The sequence below is a fragment of the Aulonocara stuartgranti genome (genome assembly GCF_965226115.1).
Source record: "Aulonocara stuartgranti genome assembly, chromosome: 7".
Lineage (NCBI taxonomy): Eukaryota > Metazoa > Chordata > Actinopteri > Cichliformes > Cichlidae > Aulonocara > Aulonocara stuartgranti.
In genome coordinates, this window is record NC_138945.1 from 19,841,413 (window position 1) to 19,865,291 (window position 23,879).

The window sequence follows — 23,879 nt, forward strand, 5'->3', positions numbered from 1 at the left end:
ATCATTAAAGATATTTAATGGTAGATTCCAGATGTATTTGTGCCATATTTGAGAAAAGCTATATTTTATAAAACCCATATCATTACTCCTGGGGTGGGTGGGGGGGGGGGGGGGGGGGGGGGGGTGTTCAATTGTATCTCTAAGGAAACGCACTATTAAAATGACTACAGTCTTTTTTGAATATACTAGTACTTTTAATCTGGGTGAATGGAGCTTGAATTCCCTTTTAAAATACATCTCTACAACACTTTTCTATGAAGTCTCTAGTAGTACACAGGGAGGTCAGTGTGTTTGTATCACTCCTTATTTCTTCAGCTGAGTGCACTGAGGTCATTTGGAAAGAAACCCGGCCACTCTGTTCCTGTCCAGCATTTGCTGCCCATTAGTGAAGGCAACTGCAGAGAGCAAAAGACTAAAGAGACATCTTTTTCCCCCTTTTTCCTTCCCAAGGACTTTTTCTCTCCCAAAACAATTATAAACAACATGACCTCCAATTCCAATTTATCCAACATGCGACGGCTGGTAGAACAACTGAAGCTTGAGGCCAGTGTGGAAAGAATCAAGGTAAAACTGGCATCTTTACAGAACACGACTGCTTGCTTTCTACAAACTAGCTTTTGTTGATTGATGTAACTATTTTGTTTAATATGTACATTATGAATGTTGGGAAAGTGCAACTAGATTAATTTTAGAATAAGATTTAGAATAAGATTGTTTAATCTATTTTATTTAAAACACTCAGTGTACGGTATTACACTACAGAAAAGTCACTCTGTATAGTTTAATGAATACATACATGCTTTAGATTAATATAACACACACCATTAATTAATCATTAAGTCAAAAAATTATTTTTAATGCAAAAACTCCAAAAAGTTCAAGATTTCTGATTATAAATATAAGCTGCATTAGCTTTTTTACTACTAAGTTCCAATTTATTGTGAATAATTTTAAGATTTGGGTTATTTACTAAGTATTACTTAATTAAAAAAAATAAACTGGGTAATCAGTATATTTAATTTAAAATAGTGCCACCTCAACTACAACCCTAATAATCTATAAATGTATTTAACTATTTATAATTTTGTATTATGTATTGTATTACTATCACTGTATTCTGTATTATAAGCATTATATTATCTTATGAATGTTTTAGTTTTTTTAAATGAAGGAATTTATAAATTTGTCAAATCTGCTCTTGTAAATGCTAATAAAACTCTGGGTGTCAGTTACACATATCAGTTTTTGGTTTTGCACAACCTAGAAAACAAAAGGCCTGCACTTGATTTGTGTGTGTGTGTTTTTTTAATCCTTTTATGTGAGTTACAAAGTTGTACCATCTGAGTGTATTTTTATGTTTCTGCTTCCAGGTGTCCCAGGCAGCTGCAGAGCTCCAGCAGTATTGTCTGCAGAACGCAGGAAAAGACGCCTTGCTGGTTGGAGTCCCCACAGGCAGCAACCCTTTCAGAGAACCACGCTCTTGTGCCATAGTGTGAAGGTCAGGGTCCATAAAATGTGCAGCTTTGTTTCTTTGTAACGCCTGTTATTACGTCTCGATTTCAAATGTGGAATAAAAGGTTTTGCACCTTTTGCAGTGGAAGACAAAGTGGATACAAGTGGCATCCCACTCAAAGAAGATATTAATTTTGCTTTGTTTTTTTAATAGTGTAATAGATTTTAATTTCATGTTTTTCTAAAAATGTTTTTACACAGTTTTGTAAATCATCAATTTTTTGGTGAAACACATTAAAGCACATCCCGTGAACGTACAGTCTTTTCAGTTTTTCTTTTAAATTGCTTTTACAAAGTGCTGTGAAAACACCATTTCTGCACCAAACAGTCTTACAGTGATTATCTGTAAAGCTTTCAAAGCGGATGTTTGTTGCTGAGCTCTAAATTATGCCTTGGAATCTCGTGGCGTCTGCGCTTCCTGATGTTCAGTCTAAGTCAGGAACACAGCCAGAGAGAGGAAACTGGGTCTTCCTGTTCAAAACTGCAAAGACAAAATGCCACTTTTCATTTATCCTTTGAGCCTTTTAAAACTTTTTGGATGTTCCAACTGAAGAGAATGCTTAGATAAAATAAAATAAATGCACTCTGTGCAGAAGGTGCTTTACAAACTATATAAAAACCATGTTGTTCATTGTATTTGTGCGCGACAGTTTACATAAGTCGTTGTCTGTTTAGTCAGTTCATTTGTATATTTTATTTTAAAACAGAACTTCTATTTCTTTATATGTCTACATTGTTCAAGAAACTGTTTAATCTCCCTAAAACAAGTCTAGCCAGTCACGAGACAGCTCTGCCTTATCACTTCCTTTTCCTGTCGCTGCATGGGCGAGTCTCAATAGCTCTCCTGTCATGATGCCTCCTTTGCTAGCAACCTTTGCTCTGCAAACAAGGCTTTAGCGGTTTCTGCAGATGATTTAAATAAACTCCTAGTTCTCATTTCTCGTGTATCTTTGCAGTTTATTTAGGCAGAAGTCTGGATTTCAGAGTGTCAGAGAAAAAGGATTTAAGACACTATTGTCATATGTAAGCATGTATTTACAGTCAGTGTGTAGATATATGTTTATATAAAAAAAAGAAAAGAAAAATAAAATGGGTGTTAAGCGCTGAGCTTTAGAAGTGCTGGTAATTGTTTTATGGGCAAGGATTTCAGTCTGTAGATGTGCAAAGCTGGTAGAGACAGACCCTAAAAGACTGGCATCTGTAACTGCAGCAAAAGGTGGTTCTACAAAGTATTGATTCAGGGGGCTGAATAATTACGCGCACCCCACTTTTCAGTTATTTATTTGTAAAAAATGTTTGGAATCATGTATGATTTTCGTTCCACTTCTCACGTGTGCACCACTTTGTGTTGGTCTTTCACGTGGAATTTCAATAAAATTGATTCATGTTTGTGGCTGTAATGTGACAAAATGTGGAAAAGTTCAAGGGGGGGGGGGGGGGGGGGGGGGATACTTTTGCAAGCCACTGTAGCTACTGACTGCAAGTTCATGTCTCCAGCTTAAACATCCAGTTTAAACTGATTTAAAGGTGGCAAGGTGGTGAAGTGCTATGCCTTCACAGGATGAAGGCTCCTAGTTTGAATCTTAGCTGGAGCTTTTCTGTATGGAGTTAGCATCCTCTCCTTGTGCCTGCACTACTCCGCCTTCCTCTCATGTCCAAAGACATGCCTGTTAGGTTAATTGGTGATTCTAAACTGTATGTGATAAAAGGAGTTAAAGTACGGCACGAGCATCATGATAACTTTGAGATTTTAATGATTTCTTTGAACTATTCTTTTTTCTTTTCCAATGTCGAATGATTGTGCAGCATTACACATCTTCAATGACTTTAACAAAAACAAGAAATGGGTGCAAAAGTTTGAATTGATTTTGGATTTTCTTTCATCCATACAGGGTCATAGTTATGCATATAGACTCAAACATATACAGTGAGCAACATAAGTATTTGAACACTCTGCGATCATGAAATCATGGAGGGGTCTGGAATTCACATTGTCGGTGCATTCCCACTGTGTCACACAGCATTTAAACAACAATTTAAGAAATCACATTGTATAATTTTTATGACATTATTTGTATAGCACTGCTGCACATAAGTATTTGAACACCTGGCAATCAGCAAGAATTCTGGCTCTCCAGCTCTACTCCACTTATTGTGTGGAAAAGTGTGAAATTACACCATCTTCTGGTCAGGTTTAGAGTTTACAAAAGTACAATGGAAGGAAGAGCCTTCAGCTACTGGGCCTCTCTACTGTGAACAGCTGTGTTTGAGACACCCTTTCCACTTTTTAAAATTAGAAATAAAACTTTCCCTTTTCATAAAGCTGATAGTTAGGCTTGGATCATGTGACCTTAAAGCTATGCTATTCGATAAGCCGAGGGACTTCCCATGACGAGTGGTTCTCCACTACTCCTATTTTCTTTTTAAACTCTTTACTCTATTTTTTCTTCGAAAGTTTTCACCTAAAAGTAGTAAAATGAATAAATGAAATGATGTAACTGAAGTTTAAAGTGTAAGTAAAAGAAGGTTGCTACAACCATTTAAACTTCCACATTAAACTTTATTTCACTTTCCTTAAACTCTCCAGGAATCAGTGCAGACCTGCAAGGAATCCAGCTGTTCCAGCCATCTATTTTACTATCAGATTTTATCTCCTACCCATCCACCTACATTTATCTGCTTTCTGTTCCAGGGAATGAGGGAAGGACAGTGGAATGGAAAATTAAAAATAGAATCTAAAGTCCTTTTAAGCTAAACCGGTGCCACGTATTGTCAATGAATGCTCCACCTGTCATTTCATTCTTAAGAAAGCAAACCTCAGGTATAAAGGCAAACTTGTTCTCTACAGAGAAAATAAACAGAATAGCTTGAATGGAGTTGTCTTCTCCTTTAAAGCTTTAAAAGTATGGGCGGGGATCGGAGTTCGGTTTCAGTGCCGCCTCCTTTTTCTGTTCTCACACCCAGCAGCTCAGGTCAGTCACAGAAGAGTCAGCGAGCTGACGTGCTTTGGTTATAGCTTCAAGCTTTCCCGGTTGATTATGAAATTAGCCACCATCAATGAAGAACCACAATACGACACGCCACTGGGGAACTTCCACAGCCTTTCCACACCTTTTTCAAAGGTCGCTGACCCCTGAAAAAGGACTGAACCAGTTTGACTTTTGTTTGTTAATGACACTGAACTTTAATATACTGGATGAAAACTTTTATCAAGTGAGGAGATGGCCAAAGTGCACAGACTCTATGTAGGAATAGTAATCGGTAAGATCTTTTCTCTTGTTCACCTTTCTTTCTCATTGTCCATAAGCAGAAGGCTAAAAACCCAAAAGGATAATATTAAAATGATATGTAAATAGTTCTTGTTTTAAATGCATGTCCTGTACGGTTCCAGTTTTCTTCTCATATCTAGTTTTTAAAATGTCATTTGAATAGCTCTATGTTGTTTTGACTGGTATTAAAACCATGTGTTATCAAAATAATGGAGCCAAAACAAGTTTACGGGCAATTCCCTGCTAAGCAACTTGTGGAATAATTGTACTTGTACAACAAGCTTCACTTGTGGTTAATGATTAAATGAAAAGCTCATGCACAAGGAATGTGCATCTTCTGTGATCATTAATCATCATCAAATCAGGCTTCCCTTAATATAAGTTTTGGAAACTGTTTGTGACGTTGTCCTTTCTATAGGTTTATATATTAAAAAAACAATTATTTGCCAATACAGTCACCAGGAAAAGTAATAGAGGATGTTTATAGAGTAGTAAAAGTCCTGTCATCGCTTGTCCAGATCCTGTAAGTACAATGCGGCTAAACGCTGGTTAAAATGTGCAGGTGTACGTACGTTGGTTGTGTGTGATTGGCTTTTTGTTTGTGCTCCTGGCTGCAGCTCTGACCTTATGCAAATACTGCCTGGCAGAGTGGAATGCCACAGACGCGCCTCCCACTGGAACTGTGTCCGACTGTCATCTCCATGGCAACAGAGACAATTGCACAGGTAGATATGGAAAGGTGGTGTAAGGGGCGTTTCTGTGACGGTGTCATAACTGCTTCTTTGGTTTGACTTTTTCAGTAGTAGAAGTAGTAAGACAGATGTTGGTATGAGACGCACTTGGAAAAGTATATTGTTGAGGAGTCACAATATACAATACACAATATAAAATGTATCAACCCTTAGTACAGAGGTATTGTCAACAACCTCTGCTGAGTAATTTCTGTAATTAAGCAAATTTTAACTACAATCTCATCATTGTTAGATGGATTTTGGTGGGAAATAAACCACTAGATAAGACCCATAACATGGGTGTTGTATTTTATATGGGATTAAGTACAATAGCACAAATTTATATACATACATATATATATATATATATATATATATATATATATATATATATATATATATATATGTGTGTGTGTGTGTGTGTGTGTGTGTGTGTGTGTGTGTGTGTGTGTATTCTTTTGGAAAAATGTAGATTAATTTAGATAATTTTTTGAACTTAGGAAGCTAACTAAAATAAAATTAAAATATTGAGGAATTATGCTTGGTTTTAGTATCTGTTGGTGAAAGTTTTTATTACGACTTTGCTGATAAGACATTGATGGACATGCTTACTGAGACTGTGGATATCTAGAAGACTGTATGTGAACTTCTTCCAGAAAGTTCAGAGTTTTTATTGTAATACCTTTACTGATTTCCTTATTCTCGCATCTGAATTATGCTCTCTATACAATAATGATTAAAAAAGACTAAAACTTACACTTTCACTCTAGAAACTAAAATGAATATAAGACAAAGACACAAAATAAAATTAAAATAATAGCTGACTATATAATAGAAAAGCTCTAATCAGTCCAAATTAATAGTTTGAAAAGAATTGAAATTAATAGATTCTATTTAAGATTTGAAACGAAAACTGACTTTATGTTTGTATATCTATAAAACAATCACCGTTGTTTAGCTAAGGTGTGCAGAAAGCGCAGAAACAGGTTGAAACACACTATTTAGCACCGCTTTTCACTTTGATTTGTGATTTTTTTTTTTTTTTTTAAAGATGTAGTATTTTAGTTTGTGAGCTTTATAGGGTCTAAAGACTTGTTCGGGTTAGCTATGTCCTGTTTTCCACTGTTTTTGCTAAGCAAACCAGCAGCTAGTGTTAGCTTTATAGCTCACGAAGTGACAGTGGTATCTAGGGTTGCCAACCGTCCCTTAAAAAACGGAATCGTCCCGTATTTCGAAACAAAAGTACACGTCCCGTATTGAGCTAATAAGGGACGCACTTTGTCCCGTAATACAGTGAGAATCAAAAGTAGTCTATAAATGTTTATGGAATTAACACTTTGTTTGAAAACATAATTCCCAGCCCCTCTCCTGCTTTGTGACCAATGAGCTGACAGCACACTTATGACAATTCGAGTATGACAAGTCAGATTACCGCTCATCTCATTGGTTGAGGAAAGGTCGCTTACGGAGAAAATACCGGAAGACAACAGATGACCACAACAAGAAGCATGGCCAACAGGGAAACAAACGCCGACACTGCGGTGCAAGTCTCGGACGGAACACTGTGCGTCCATAAAATGAAGGTTATAACAGAAAATCTGTCGCTCTCTCTCTCTGTCTTTCACTCACACAGACACACCACCACATCAACTTTGCTAAATTGCTAATGAAAAACATTGATCAGGCAGCTGTGATTGAGCAGCAGTGTAAATCCAACTATTTTCACGGTTGTTGTGGTTGTGATAATTTTGTGATGCCACATGGAAAAGGCTCGGATGAGCTTTCCAAAGTTCTACAAGTTGTGCCTCCATCGCTTGTGTCCAGATCACACGCTGCACTGCTGTGCTGCAACGTCTTTTTCACCGACGTTTACGTGTTTGCGCGTGAGCAGCTGCGGTGACACCCTCACGAGCGATTGATGATCGGGAGCTGCTCGAGGTGTTAATCGCTTCTCGTTACCCCACGTATACTACACGATGCACGATGAAGGCCAAAATCGGGCTGATCACCAAATCGGTCGCACGACTCAAAAATCGGCTCAAAATGGGCCAAAAATCGCACAGTGTGAGCCCAGCATTAGAGCAGCAATGTTTGTTCGCTCAGAGAAAGGAAAAAAAAAAGGCTGCAAAAGTACAGGGAGGAATGGGAAAAGGAAAACACCTGGCTGGAAAAGTGCACTATAAAGCGCACTGCACTGTGTGCTGGCGCACTTTTTCCATAGGCATGCTTCTATTGGTGGGCACATGAAGAACATGAGGGGCGTGAAAGCTCGGGAAACCCTTTACCAATTTTTTGTCCGCCAGGCCATGGCAGAAGCAGATATGGTATGTAAACACTGGTTTGTTTTTTTTAAACCCTCTGGTTAAGGTTAATATGGGCATGTGCAGTGAATATCAGCGCTATGTGGCCAGAAGTGTAATAATATAATTTATTTTGTGTAGTAAACAACAGCAAGGATAGATGATTACAACAAATAGATCACTAATACATAAAAGTAATACATAGATGAATAATGATGATGAGTTAAGGTGCGTAATCATGGGAACAAGTGGGTTTACAAACAGGAGCAGCTGATTAGCTTTAGAAAAGCTGAAATAATACCTCAACTGAAGCCAACTGTACTAAATGCACTAAATGTGCACTGTTACAAGAATATTTTTCTTTCTATTGCTTTCTATTAATTTATATAATTTTAAGTTAAGTAGGACAGAGTTCTTTTAAAGAAAGATTTACTTATATTCTCAAAAGTTAAGCATGACAGGCTTCTGTTTAAGAAAGAGACCTGTTTTACTGTGTTAATGTTGTCATTGTGAGCTAAAAATAAATGGCTAAATGATCATTTGTTTCCCATATGGTCATATCACAAAGAATATGCATCTGCTTAAATCAAGTTCAAGTCAAATGGTTAAAAAATAATTTCACACACAAAAAAAGAGCTAGAAAATTCACCACACTGGGAAGGGTGAAGACAACTGGGTTGCCCGGCCCTGGCCACGAGGTGTCCCTTATTTATTTTTCAGGGAGTTGGCAACCTTAGTGGTATCGGTTGCCCCATCTCGGCTAATTCTTGGCAAGACAGCAAATAAAGCTACTTCCCAGACTATCTCTTTAAACTTCGTAACATGAGATTTTTCCTTTCAGCACTGAGGTCATGACAGCAAACTGGGTCTCGTGTTTCAGCTAACAAGTGAAGCGCTCTCATTGATGTCGCAGCACTATTGTTTTACAAGCTCAATATTCAAAGATAATGTCATGAGAGCCGCTTGTAAAGATAGCGGTATTCAGAAGAAGTGTTATATGAAACCGGTGGTCAGAAGTTCATCTCCATGGCTAACCAGCAGCTGTCAGGGTGTGTTTTATCATGTGTGTCTGTGATAGAGAAAAGGGAGAGGATGAAAACAGAATCCCATTTCATTTTGTAAAGAATTTTAATGAAACGACTTGATTTCCAAAACAGCTGAGATGCTTCAAAAATGTGAACAAAAACAGGAGGATTTTCGAAAATAGGTCGGGTCTTTTAACTGGAATATTTTACTACTACGTGAAAAATATGAGCTCATTTTGAATTTAATGGCAACAACATGTTTTAAAAAAGTTGTCATGAGGGCAACGCAAGACCGGAAAAGTAAGTGGTAAAAAAAACAGCTGGAGGAACATTTTATAACTAATTAGGTTAACTGACAATAGGTCACTAACACGATAACGTATTTAAAAAGAGCCTATGAGAGAAGCAGAGTTTCTCTGAAGTAAAGTTGGGCAGAGGTTCACCAATCTGCAAAATAAATGTGGAATGTGGAACAATTTTAGAATGATATTTCTCAAAGCACTTTTAATATAATATCTCATCATCTACGGTAATAATACTATCATATCATCAAAATAATCAGAGAGTCTGGAGAATTCTCTGTGGGTAAGAGACAAGGCTAAAAATCAGTATTGCATTAAAAGCAGGTATGATTCTGGCAGGAACGTTTTGGCACGGACTCAGGAGCACTTCAAGACATCAATGTTTGCGAACACAGTTCACCGTGCCAACTACAAATGCTCTGTCGTGCAAAGAAAAAGCCATGAACATGATCCGGAAATGCAGCCTGAGCCAAAGTTCATTTAAAATGAGGGCAAGTGGAAAACTGTTTTGTCATCGGACAAACTAAAATTTGAAATTCTTTTTGTAAAACAGGATCACGGTGCGCTCCGGATTAAGGAGGACAAAGACAATCTGGTTATGATCAGCATTCAGGTCAAAAGTCTCCAAAGCAAAGCCTAACCCTAACCCCAAGGCCAATAAGTATCATGGTAGAAGAGCTCAGGGGCTAAACTGGCTTGCAGTCCAGATCTTTCACCAGTTGAATACATTTGATGCATCATGAAATGGAAAATAAGACGAGTCAGGACTGCTGAGCAGCTATAATTTCATATCAGATAAGAATGGGAAAACATTAATTTTCCAAAAGTCCTGCAATTGTTTACAGACTGGTGTTAAACATGGCCCAGTCCCAACTTTTTAAAGACATGTTGCAGCCATCAAATTCAACATGAGCCAAACTTTTTCTTAAAGGATTTTCGGTTCGTATATTTGATATGTTTTCTATGTCCTATCATGAATAAAATATGGAATAAGGAGATTTGCAAATCATCATATTCAGTTATTATTGAGATGTTGCAGAGCATCCCAGCTCTTCTGGAGCTCAAGTTGTAGAGACACGTGTCTAATGAGATCTCGATGACATCAGGCCTTTCCTGGCATGCATTGCACAGTTCTTCAGTGGATCGTGTTACAAACAGTCTATATATACACACATCATGCCATGCCAGAAGGTGAGGGAGTACATCAAAGAAGATCATGACACAATTACAGAAATAGACGTTTGGAGAAATGAGCTCATTTGCTTTTGGTACATTTGTTCATTTAGACAAGGTGACTGATGAATCTCCATTAGGCCTATATACTAGGCACATAAAGAAAATCTTTTTGTGTTAGCCATACACTGCAGGCGATATGAAAGACAGAAATCTGAAAAGCAGCGGGGGCTCTAACTTGAACTTGGTCTTGCTATTTGAAGTAGAGACTGAGCTGATTAGGTAATGATACAGCTTATTCTTAGAAGTTGTTTTAGTGCAACCGATACCTGAAATCAAGAACAGCACGTGGCACTAGGACTTCTCAGCGGTGACCATTTTATTGGAACCATAATTTACAAAATAAGCATTATGCTGTATTGAAGAAGGCTCTAAAACATTGAGTCCTTTAAGAAAATGTTTTCCAAAATCAAACGTAGGATAATTTACTCAAAGACTTCTCTACAATCTGATTTCTTTTGGCAGTCGCAATAGTCTCCCCCTGTTGACCATTAGAAAGAACGCAGGGTTAAGGCACTAACACACTGACTTCACTCAGTGTCTATATGCTCGATATATCTATCTATCTGTTTTGTATACAGTCAGTGACAGTGACATTAGAATTTGATAAATAGTAATATTAATTAAAAAAAATTGTGCTTTACTTTTTCAAACCATAAACAAAAAAGGCTTTTTGCTTTTTCTAAACAAAGTATATTTTTGATTTGGCATAAGATCAAGAAAATAGCTTCGATATGCAACATACACATTTTCCCCATAAGTACAGTTGGAGGACTCCATAGCTACATATAAGCATTTGAGTAGCTTTAAAAAGACAAGTAACAAGGGAACACAGTTCATCTATCTCAGGTTAAAGGGAACAAACTCCAGCTACCAGCCCAAGTTGTAGTTTTGTGAGGGCTTTCATAAGGGACTATTTTATGCCTAGTAATAGTGACAGGGTCATTGTTGATGGAAACAGGCATTATCATAGAGTAGACTATTTTACCAAAACTATGCTTTATATAGAACAACTGACAAATTTCACTGTTTAATTTCTGTATTTATGAGCTTCTATACGTGCTTGCTAACAATGATTAGACTCCTCCCCTTTCTACACATTTTACTCCTCCAGAAGACACAGTAGATACTGGACAGTCGAATGGGCACTTCTCAAAATGCCCAGAGGAACTTGAGTATTACTGCATCCATGGGGAGTGTCGTTACATAAAGGACCAGGATGCACCGTCCTGCAGGTGAGGCGCAGATTTCCAAACTCTGTTTTCAAGTTGTGCAAAATGTAATTTAAACAAAACTCATTCTGCAAAATCATTTAGCTGTGGAGCAGAGACAGTGACAAGAGACTGACAACAAGGATGTTTATTTGAACAAACAACAGGGTGCAAAAGAAAGCCCTGTCATTTATGTTCCTGCACGACAATGCTTCCAGGGTTCCGTCCGAGCATGTTAAAGAAGTAGACGAACAGATGCCTTGCAAGAAAAATGCACACGAAAATGAAGTTAGGAACACATTTTATGTTCTTTGTCACAGGTGTCATTTCGGTTACATTGGTTCCAGGTGTGAGTACCTAAATCTGGAGGTGCAGACAGGGCAACGCAAACAGAGAATCATAATTACCTGTGCCATCGCAGGGCTTGTGCTATTAATTCTTCTTGTTGTTTTCATCTGCATCTGTTCACGGTAAGTCTGTGTACATGTGAGGGGCTAAATGAAATGTTTTTTCACCATTGTATGGAATGCATGTAAAGGATCAGAGTGGATGCCTGCTGCATACTGATGATTAGCTCTTGGCTCTTGATTGTTGGCCATGATTGTTTCTTTCTCAGTCGTAGGAGGAGATTGCAAAGGGACAGACAAAGGGAGGAACCAAGGAATGGGACGGAGAAGCTTGGCATGATGATGGACAGCAATGCAACAGGCTCAACTTTAAAGCCGGACTCAGCAGAGCAAGCCCTCACAAATTCTGTATGAGAACCTAGCTGAGGAACGTGTCTGGGAATCTTTTATACATAAAAGATGATAGCTGTCACCTTCGCTTAAGCAGTCGGAGGTTTGTGAACGGCACCGAGGCATTTATGGATAAAGTGCATCTGTCGGTGCACTTTATGGGAGTTTATACAGTTCCTTTTAACACTCTTCAAAGAAGTGTGAGAGCAAAGAAGATGCCGTCCAGGATTTATGATAAATATCAGTCGGAGAGCTGTGTTTAGCTGCTGGTGTGCTGGCACGGGTGATTTTTCCACTTCTGTGGAGAAACAGGCTCATCTACCCTCTGACTAAGTGCTGCTGGGCTGCACCGCACTAAATAAACTGTTGCTATCCTGGAAAAGGCTGTGACACTATTTGGCAGGCAGTGATAACAGTTGATCCGGCTGACCAGATAGTGCCCTTCGTGGGCGACACATGGACACTAAGACATGGAAGAAAAAGGACTGCACGAAGATACGGCACTCCATAAACTCCCGTCATGTGAACAAACCATTAGATGTATAGAAATCCTCAAGAGTACTGCCAGCTGCTGTTTTAGTAGCTTTGTGTCATTTTTGTATTGCTCCTATTTGTTTAAGGCTGGTTTTGCTTTAGTGTCACGTCACAAGATCAGAGTGTTTATTGTACAGGCACCAGTAAAATCAACAGTTATCACGTATTCAGCAATCCACAGAAATGAACTAACACCGAATATTGTTACTCAGAAACATTAGCAATGCAAGAAAAGCATGTATAATTACACACACACACACACACACACACACACACACACACACACACACACACACACACACACACACACATATATATACAGTATGTATAAAATGAGGTTCTGGATTCTCCTGGTTTGGAGGAGGACAAGGAGAACTTGTGCTGAAGGCTGTTTTGATCTGTATATTTGGAGTCGAGCAGCCTCTGAGCTACAGAGGCTGAACAGCTGAGCCTGTGTGTGGAGGCTTGGCTTAACTAAAAGCGCTCCACTGTATGAGACAGTTTCCAAACTTGCTAGCCTTTCACTTTGGGGTTTTAATGTGTATCTGTATGTGTATGAGCTCTAAATGCAGTCTGAAGAGAGTGAGGACAAAGTCAGAGAAGCTTGTTCTCATGTTTATATGTCACCTGTCAGTAAATGTGCCTCCTACGTGCACTGTGCATTTGCATTTGCTTCAGCCATTTTTTTCTAATTTGTCTTTTCGAATGAAACTGACACTATGTGGTGCTCTCTAATAAATGGAACATGCCTTTACTCTGCAGGCTAATAAATGTTCACGATCGCTGCTGATGTGCAAATTCGTGCAGATAACTGTATCTCTGTAACCTTTCATATGAAACTATTATTTCATCCTCCACAACACAGACTCTGGACTACATAAACAAACATGCAAGACATACTGCAGTCATATTAAATCATAATTATGCTTCATTGCAGGGGGTTGTTATGTTGCTATGGTGCTGTAACTTGTGTCAGCAGTGTGAGCCAAAAAATACCAGTCTGACAGTGAACATAACACACCATCATCCTACGACATAAAGAGATGTAATCCTGCTGGCACAAACCTGCAGCATTACATCCCCAAATGGGAATTATCCTGTAACTGACTTTATCCTTAAAACCATCACAGCTTTGCATACACCGTAAAAAAAAAATCCTAAAAAAACAGTAATATTCCAGCAGCTGGGGTGCCAAAACAATACCAAAGAATAACTTTCCCATGAAAATACAGTTATTTTCAGTAATGACAATACAGTTTGTTGCCCTAATTTCACATGGGATTTTGGCTTCTTCAACATTAAATTAGGAACATTTTAATGTGATTAAACAATGAAATTACCTATAAACAAGGTCAATGAATGTGGCAATATGAATAATAATACTTAAATGTACAGAAATATGCAGTTAACAGTTGGTTTAAATAATAATGGATTGCATTCATATAGAGCTTTTTGAGACCTTCAAAGCGCTTTACAATTCCCGTCTGGCCATCACCAGTAGGTGAAGCGTCATGCCCAAGGACACAATGACCGAGAGTGTCTGAGCCGGGGCTCGAACCGGCAACCTTCTGATTACAAGGTGAACTGCCAACTCTTGAGCCACGATCGCCCCAAATAACAATAATAATAATAATAATTTGATGTAAAAAAAGTTTATAAGAATCATTTTATATATCTAAATATGCATGTGTACAGACAAATACATTTAACAAACAAGAAAATTATGTTTTATTACATTTACAGTGATTTTACATTAATTTGCATTTGAAATGTGAAATCACAGTCTATTTATGTAAATTGAATGATATTCTAGAAAAACAGTACAAAACTGTAAAATACACAGTAAAATACTTTTGTATTACATGTCATGCACATGCACAGCATCTATTACATGTATTATCCTAAAAGTATGCTAAGGAAACATGAGAGATAGATTTTACTACATTCAAAATTATCTTAAGAGTTTAAAATTCACAATTTTGTCATCTTAGTAGAACCTTAAATGCCATGCACATTCTCTATTAGGTATCGACATGCTAAGCTATTATGTCCAAGCTATTCTTATACGTCGTTTACAATATGGCAGACAGAGATATCATACTGTTACACCAAGGAGGTCAACTCAAACTAATTATTTGGGTGTCTGAAAATGCAGAGAGATGAGTAAGAAGATTTATTTTATATTAAGAAGATTTACCCTCATGTCCGTCTGGTGAATATGAATATAAATGAATGCAGCTGGTCTGGTTAGCTTTGTGTTAGCAGAGTGTACTTATTGGTGAGTTCTCACCATTTTGAGGTCTGATATTGTCCTACCCAGCGGAGCACTTTTTGAAAATCATGATCTGCAGTCTTTTGTGTGGTGCCTCCTGTTTCGCTTCTGTGAAGGTCTCAAAGGCAATGTTGCAGATTATTGTCTAGATTGGAAGGTAAGTGTGCAGAAACTCACTGTGGTCCCTTATCTGCAGGAGGGGAGTGGATGTACTAGAAATGGAAAATTTATAATGCAAAAACTTCTTCAGAGCTTCTCTGTTTCACAAAAAACAAAATAACTGAGATGACACATATGTTATGTGTTGCTCCAGTGGTCCACTAATAATTGCGGCTTCACTGTGTGGTGCAGATTGATGATCTGTTTATGCCTCTGACAGCACTGTGGTGCATACAGTTAGGTTCAGATAGTCATCTGCTGCCAATATATTCACATTATTTCAACAGACTTCATGTATTTGATGCATAAAGGCTTCTTTATCTTACGCTCAACTCTATCCAGTTCTACAGACTTTAAACCAGACACTGGATGAGAGGTCACCCCAAACATGTACAGGGAGTGCAGAATTATTAGGCAAATGAGTATTTTGTCCACATCATCCTCTTCATGCATGTTGTCTTACTCCAAGCTGTATAGGCTCGAAAGCCTACTACCAATTAAGCATATTAGGTGATGTGCATCTCTGTAATGAGAAGGGGTGTGGTCTAATGACATCAACACCCTATATCAGGTGTGCATAATTATTAGGCAACGTCCTTTCCTTTGGCAAAATGGGTCAAAAGAAGGACTTGACAGGCTCAGAAAAGTCAAAAACAGTGAGATATCTTGCAGAGGGATGCAGCAGTCTCAAAATTGCAAAGCTTCTGAAGCGTGATCATCGAACAATCAAGCGTTTCATTCAAAATAGTCAACAGGGTCACAAGAAGCGTGTGGAAAAACCAAGGCGCCAAATAACTGCCCATGAACTGAGAAAAGTCAAGCGTGCAGCTGCTAAGATGTCACTTGCCACCAGTTTGGCCATATTTCAGAGCTGCAACATCACTGGAGTGCCCAAAAGCACAAGGTGTGCAATACTCAGAGACATGGCCAAGGTAAGAAAGGCTGAAAGACAACCACCACTGAACAAGACACACAAGCTGAAACGTCAAGACTGGGCCAAGAAATATCTCAAGACTGATTTTTCTAAGGTTTTATGGACTGATGAAATGAGAGTGAGTCTTGATGGGCCAGATGGATGGGCCCGTGGCTGGATTGGTAAAGGGCAGAGAGCTCCAGTCCGACTCAGACGCCAGCAAGGTGGAGGTGGAGTACTGGTTTGGGCTGGTATCATCAAAGATGAGCTTGTGGGGCCTTTTCGGGTTGAGGATGGAGTCAAGCTCAACTCCCAGTCCTACTGCCTGTTTCTGGAAGACACCTTCTTCAAGCAGTGGTACAGGAAGAAGTCTGCATCCTTCAAGAAAAACATGATTTTCATGCAGGACAATGCTCCATCACACGCGTCCAAGTACTCCACAGCGTGGCTGGCAAGAAAGGGTATAAAAGAAGAAAAACTAATGACATGGCCACCTTGTTCACCTGATCTGAACCCCATTGAGAACCTGTGGTCCATCATCAAATGTGAGATTTACAAGGAGGGAAAACAGTACACCTCTCTGAACAGTGTCTGGGAGGCTGTGGTTGCTGCTGCACGCAATGTTGATGGTGAACAGATCAAAACACTGACAGAATCCATGGATGGCAGGCTTTTGAGTGTCATTGCAAAGAAAGGTGGCTATATTGGTCGCTGATTTGTTTTTGTTTTGTTTTTGAATGTCAGAAATGTATATTTGTGAATGTGGAGATGTTATATTGGTTTCACTGGTAAAAATAAATAATTGAAATGGGTATATATTTGTTTTTTGTTAAGTTGCCTAATAATTATGCACAGTAATAGTCACCTGCACACACAGATATCCCCCTAAAATAGCTAAAACTAAAAACAAACTAAAAACTACTTCCAAAAACATTCAGCTTTGATATTAATGAGTTTTTTGGGTTCATTGAGAACATGGTTGTTGTTCAATAATAAAATTATTCCTCAAAAATACAACTTGCCTAATAATTCTGCACTCCCTGTATTGTCACATCAAGGAGCCACTTCATAATCACCAGTTAACCGGACAAGCAAGTCTTTGGACAGGTTAAAACGTAGAGCCTTCATACTGTGAGGCATCTGACACAAGCACAGGTTCAGGTCAGTTTTAGTTATATAGTACCAAATTACAACCACACTCACCTCAAGGTGCTTTAAAGTGTAAGATAAAGAAAATACAATAATACAAAGAAAACCCCAACAGTCAGAAAAAACCTATGAGCAAGCATTTGGCAACAGTGGGAAGAAACATTACGAAACCTCTGGTGGAACCAGGATCAGGGAGGGGCGAACCATCCACCGCGACTGGTTGGGAGGGAGACAGGACAAAAGACACACAGTTGAACTGAGGCAGAGATTAATAATAATAATAATAACTAATAATTAAATGCAAAGTGATGCATAAACCCAGATTGAAAAGAGTTGGATGAAGAAGAAACACTCAGTGAATCATGGGACGCTCCCAGCATGCTAGTTCTATTTCAGCATAACAGCAGGAGGGTTCAGGGATGCCTCATCCAGCCCTAATTATTAGCTTTATCAAAACTGTCATTTTTAATGGTGTTAAAGATAGAGTGAGTGTCTGTCTACTGAATCATCAAGCTAGTGTGGGAGAAATATGCTCTCTCATTCTAGTCCCGAACAATAGGCTTTTAATGTCTTGTTGATATACAAGTCAGAGAGAAGCCACTGCTGACCTTGGCCAAATGGCCTTGGTCCCTGTTGATGCAATGACTATACCTTTATCAAGGTCCTCACGTGATCGGGAGTCTACACCACTGTATTGTACAGCTATGCGTTATATTGGCTGTAACTATTGTCATAGTTGATTCCAAGGTAAATTAACTGTAATTTACTGTATCCAGCACTTTTTATACTATCAGCCTCATCCACAGGCAGATTTTTACACACACTGATGCATCCATGCAAATCCAGGTGGACGCATCAGGTCGTGTTTTTGGGTCAGAAAGGGGAGATGGAATTGCCAACCCCATGAACAGCTGACAACTCGCGCTAAATACTGTTGCGCTACTACTTTACATCTGCATCTCTGGAAGATCATTTCTGTATGAAGAAAAACTGGTCTAACCAAACTTTAACGATACTTGACACGTCATATTGAAACAAAGAATCTCAATGACATGAAACAGCTTTTACAAAACTAATCCTATTAGAATGCCAGCTCTTTTTTTGTCTTTTTTGTGTACTTCCTGTTAACATACCTGCTGGCACTTGCTTTGTTTCTCTGTGTTGTGCGCATATGTCACGTTCCTTTCACTTCATCAGAGATGGGAGGGATGTCACAACTGAGTCAACCATGTTGCAGGAATAGCAGTTGAAAAACAAAACAGGCTATTAGCTCATCACTACCACTGCCTGGAGTACAATGCAATGCCTTTTTTCGCTTTGTACTTTAAAACACCACAACAGTACATTCGTGGATAGAGCCTGGTCGATGCTTTTTTTTTTTTTTTTTTAGCAAATCACAAGTAAACCACGGTGGCAGTACAGATTACAAGCTCTAATGTTTTACATACTACTCATAGCATGGTATCGATTTGGACTGTGAAGTCAGGGTAGACTGCAGTAATACACTGTATTACATAAAATTGCACGCAGCCATCCCAGCAAAGATGCCCTCTTGGGGCCCATGTGGAGCTACTGTGAACAGGCCTACATTACACAGTGGGCAACCCACTGTGTAATGAGCTGAATGTGGGTTGCTCACACTAAGCAGACAGGGAGCCATTATAAATGTGCAGCATGTCCACAGTATACCTACATTAGAGGAGTGGGCTGCCCTACCCCAGTGCGGTCCCCTGATGTGCCTCATGGTATGTTAGTACCACCAGTTAGAATGCAGTGTGGACCAGAATGTTGCTCAAAAAACAAAAACAAAAAAGCTGCTGCCATTTTCACAAGGAGATGAAGCATCAGGTAACTCCACATATTAGATTTGGCACATTTTTACACTAGCCCCAAGGGATTTCTGTCTACTCCAAGGCTTAAAACAGGGATCTTTCACGTGTTAAGCAAATGTGTAAAACTGCTACATCATCTAAAAGAAGGAAAGAAAGAAAACAACCCTTAAATCCTATCAAAAACATCTGTCTGACTTAGAAAATGAAATAAAGCCTGATAACTTTCCAAGGTACCAACAAATGATGGTATGGTACAGTTTAATGGCTCAAAGTAGCAAAGCTGAACCCTAGAGACATTTATTGACTTCAGCTGCAGTGTCTAGACACCTGTCAATCAAAGCAGCCATGAACCAAACTCCATTATCCAAAAGCCCACCCCATTCCAGCTCTCCATAGGCATTCTTTATTTTTTGTTTTTTTCGTACCAGGCTGTAAACATACTTTTTAGAGCAGTAAAAAGTAAAGCTGACACGGGACTTTTTATTGACTGACTCACTTTTGTGGTGCCAGCCTCAGGTGACTGGTTGGTGTATAGGTGTGATTGGTTGTGCAATCCTCTCAGCAGCTGTAGTTTGCAGGACTTCATGCAATGCCATGATTAAACCCCTTGAATCTCTGTTTTCAGTGATTTGTTTTGGTCACAGTCAGTTTGAATTTGATCATGTGAAAAATGGTCTTGGTTGCAGGTGGAGACAAGACTGACTTGTTCTTGGCTTCTGCCACAGTGAAATGCTTTGCCTAGGATGTCTTTAAAGTGGGCTAATTCTCACATTTTTATCCGCATAAATGAAACCAACTGATTAATAAGCACTAAAAATACTCTGAACACCAATCACACTGTGAAAAAAAATGTCTGTGTAAATCTCTGCTAGACTTTGTTGACAGTGAAAGTTTAGTATCTTTGACCTAATTTCACTGGGCCAGAGCACGCAGCTGACTTCAAAAGTGCGAGAGCAAGGGTATGCTGGAGTTTCTATATGAGGGGTGTGTCTGCTGTACTTAGAAATGAATGTGATAAGAGAGACGGAAACCTGCCAAACTGTTGTAGATGTTTAATTTGTTAGAGGCAGTAAAAACCTCTTTCATAAACAACACCTTAAATGACTGTGCGTGTTTATTTCCGGTGGACATTAGACCTTTGATGAAATGTAACTACAAGCCTATCTCGATTCACTCTCCACCATGACTGCTATCAGCTCCATCTGTTCTCTGGTATTTCTGCCAGCTATAGGGGCTCCAACAGCTGTGCTGTAACTCCCAAACACCGGATGGCACTTAAATCAGCATTGGAAGCAAGCTTGGGGAGTTGTCCAGGAAGAGTTGCTGGGCTTTGGATCCTCCCACTTTTCCAACCAGTTTGTGTTCAGCTGCTGTAGGTCCTAATAATGCCACTGGAGGTCAGCAGAGCACAACCACATTTAAATTAATAAACATAATTCAGTAAGTCACATGTTCACAGACCTCTGCATACTCAGCAAGAGACTTAAAATTGAAGGTGCAATGATGTGACTATTCTAAATGTGTGCACACATACACACTTTGTAAGGGCTGCAGTAGAAAAGTATGTGATCTGGAAGGCAGTTCTAAATCTTTACATTAAATACATGATTTTTACAGTACTAGGCCTGTATGTCCTTAACTTTATTCCTGTTTAACGCTGGTTCATATTTGATCTGCTATATTTGAGAAGAAAATATTTGACTTTTTGTTTTTCACCAGTGATACTTAACATAGAGCCAGTAGGTAAATCAGAACTTTGAATCCTTTTAAATTCAATTCTTCTTCTTTCAGCTGTTCCCTTTAGTGGTCGCCACAGCAGCTCATCTGCTTTCATCTCACTGTGTACCTAGCCTCCTCCTCTGTCACGCCAACCCTCCACATGTCATCCTTCGTCACATCCATAATTCTTCTCTGAGTTATTCTTTTTTTCCTCCTACCTGGTAGCTCCATATTCAACACATACACATATATAATTATACATCATATATAATAGTTATAATTTTCGGTCATTTAATTTTATATCTGTTACTTACTTTGGTGTCGCATGGCTTTGGGAGGGGTCTTTATCAATAGAAAAACATAGAAACTTATCAAAATACAGTTGAAATTTATGCCCTCCTTCCTACTTTCCAAAGCCATCCAGTGGCCTGGGTTGTGGAGTCTTTGCCTGGCTGATTCTGGCCTGCTGACCTTGTGTTTGAAACACCTGATCTAGGCATAGAGAATGACACCTGTACCAGTCTAAGTTACTTTTTCTAGCTGTTGTGTGAAGATATTTTCTAAAACAAGTTGAAATCTAGTGAGAAGGCAGGCAGTTGTGATTGAAACAGCAAAGATTTTCCCTCTCACACAGCTTTTATTTGTATTTTATCCTCAGTGCCGTGGAGGTGTGTCCTATACATTGGTTTCCTCGGAAGATTTTTGGCTTATCAGATCAAGACAAAGAGCAAATGTTCACTGAAAGCAGAGTACCTCTGGGGTTTAGACAATCTCATCTTTCATTTAGAGTTCCATAAACAGAAAATGAACCCTGTCCACCTGGCTTTATGGATAATGTGAATAAAATTCCTTCATCGTTGTTGATGATAGCTCATTTCACCCCCTTGATCCTGTGTGTCTTATCCAATGAAACTGCTGCTTGAACTGGTTAACTTACTGCTAGAATTGATAAGCCATATGTAAATTATTAATCAGCCATTCCAGTTTTATCTGAGGCCCCACACTGCTAACAAATAAAAAAAACAAGAAAATGTGGGTACTGCAGGATCAAGATTTTTTTTTATTAGTCCTTTATTTATCCAGGTAAAAAAATATCATTGAGATTAAAAATCTAATTTCCAAGAGAGACCTGGCATCAAGAACTTGATGCCAGAACACTGTGACTTGGCCTACGTGCCTCAAGTAGTCAGTTACTCACTGGCAATAACATTAAAGCACACACACAAAAAAAAAAAAATATATAGCAAAATGTTTTCGAACCAAATCTCAGAAAACTACATTGTTTTATTAAGTGCTTACAGCATGACCCTCACATATTCTCCACATTCCTGATGCACCGACTGTCTCTTTTGAGATTTTCTACACCATTACACTCTTGCTCAAAATTTGCTCTTGCCTTCTTTCTCCTGAGGCTCTTGAGAGTTTACAGCCTTCCCTTGAGCATGTATTGTTCTCAAAAACAGGCCAATAGAATCTGTATAACAGAAAGTCTGTATAATGGTCTTTGTTATTCCTCTTGCTATCATTTGATACAGCTGTATTGATTTGTATATCCACATTAGTGTTGGCTCAAGTAAACACTGTGTAACAATGTGATGTAGTTTCCATGTATTAAATGTTTGGTTTTTTTTCTGGCCTTGAGCCAACAGACTGTTGTGTGATTTGGCAAATGGAGACCTTTCCTGACCTTTCTCTTAAATGTAACAGCCAAAGGGACAATTTATACCTGGACTGGACTTTCTGTAAAAACCAAAGAATGTGAAGATTATGTTCACTATCAAGGCCTGGACTTAATGTCTTATTTATGTTCACAGTCCCAGTGGTGTGAAGACTGTAATTAAAGTGTCATGGTCCTGGGTCGTTGACCCAGCATTTTGTGTTTCATTTTGGTTTCATCTTGTGTTTGGTGTTTATTCTGAATTTGTATTAGTTCTTTGGGTTTGGTTGTTGTGTTTATTATCCCTACCCGTGTCTTCCCTCTGTGCTCCGTTCGGGTCCCTGCATTTGGTGTTGTAAAACAGTCTGTGTGTTTCCGGTTTTACTTTGTAGGTCTGCTTCTCATTATGTCCATTAGTGTCAGCTGTGTCAACCCCTGTGTGTCATCTCCTCATTACCTGGTGTGTATTTATAGTGTGTGTTGGCTTCTGCTTGTTGTCAGATTGTCTGTGTTTATTCTCCATGGTCCTCTGCATCTCTCTCTCTGTCTCTCTCTCTGTCTCTCTCTCTCGCTCTCTCTCTCGCTCGCTCTCTGTCTAGGCGTCCTCATCTGCCACCTCTGAGTTTCTCCCGCTGACCTTATGTCCCAGGTTTGTTTGTTAGTTTCACCCAGTTTAGGTTTATGTTCAGTTCTGCCCTCACCTCTGTTATTTTCAGTGTAAATAAACTTCCCCTCGCATCTCCACCGCCGTCTGCATTTTGGGTCCTCATTTATTCTACCACATGACTGCTGCCTCAGCCGCGACATAAAGTTAGCTTAAAAATGTAGAGCACTAATGTCAAGCAGTCCTAGTGCTCCTAAACTCCACATGAGGTTAAGAACTAAAAGCTGAATTGCCTTCAGATTTTGTTTTCTTGGAATAAGAGATTAAACTTGGGTTGCATTGGGTTTTCTGCATTAGCAGCGGGTAAGTTGCTGTTAGATCACATTAAAACCAATTTTATCAGGTGGTGCCCATCAAGCTAAATGGGAATGTGTCCAACATAATGGAAAATGCTGGCAGTGAATTTGATTCATGGAACAATCTTAGTTTGGTTAATTCAAATCTTACCTTTATGAAACAAAAGTTAAACGAATAAAGAAAAAAGGAATAAACCCTAAACCAGATTAGCAATCTGCAGGTGTTTCACACCGAGAACAAACAAGTAAATGCAGGAAGAAGTTGCTGTGTTCTGGCATACTGGATTACAATTTACATTAATTTTATGGCTGACTGTTTGTGTACGCTGCACATCTGTGGCAACCTGCTACATCCCAGAATGCA

The 23,879-nt window shown here is 38.9% G+C and overlaps 2 protein-coding genes across 2 annotated transcripts; both read left to right on the plus strand.

The window, feature by feature from the left end:
* Positions 1-315: 315 nt before the first annotated feature.
* On the plus strand, positions 316-1,769 carry gng10 (guanine nucleotide binding protein (G protein), gamma 10). Its single transcript, XM_082542229.1, has 3 exons — positions 316-564; positions 1,371-1,498; positions 1,596-1,769. The coding sequence occupies exons 1-2, from the start codon at positions 484-486 to the stop codon at positions 1,494-1,496; spliced, it is 207 nt and encodes a 68-aa protein (XP_082398355.1). The 5' UTR covers positions 316-483; the 3' UTR covers positions 1,497-1,498; positions 1,596-1,769.
* A 2,720-nt stretch (positions 1,770-4,489) lies between these two features.
* On the plus strand, positions 4,490-13,665 carry btc (betacellulin, epidermal growth factor family member). The gene is made up of 5 exons (XM_082540210.1): positions 4,490-4,773; positions 5,399-5,506; positions 11,487-11,607; positions 11,904-12,053; positions 12,200-13,665. Exons 1-5 carry the CDS (start codon positions 4,734-4,736, stop codon positions 12,342-12,344), a joined length of 564 nt encoding a protein of 187 aa, XP_082396336.1. The 5' UTR covers positions 4,490-4,733; the 3' UTR covers positions 12,345-13,665.
* Positions 13,666-23,879: the final 10,214 nt, after the last annotated feature.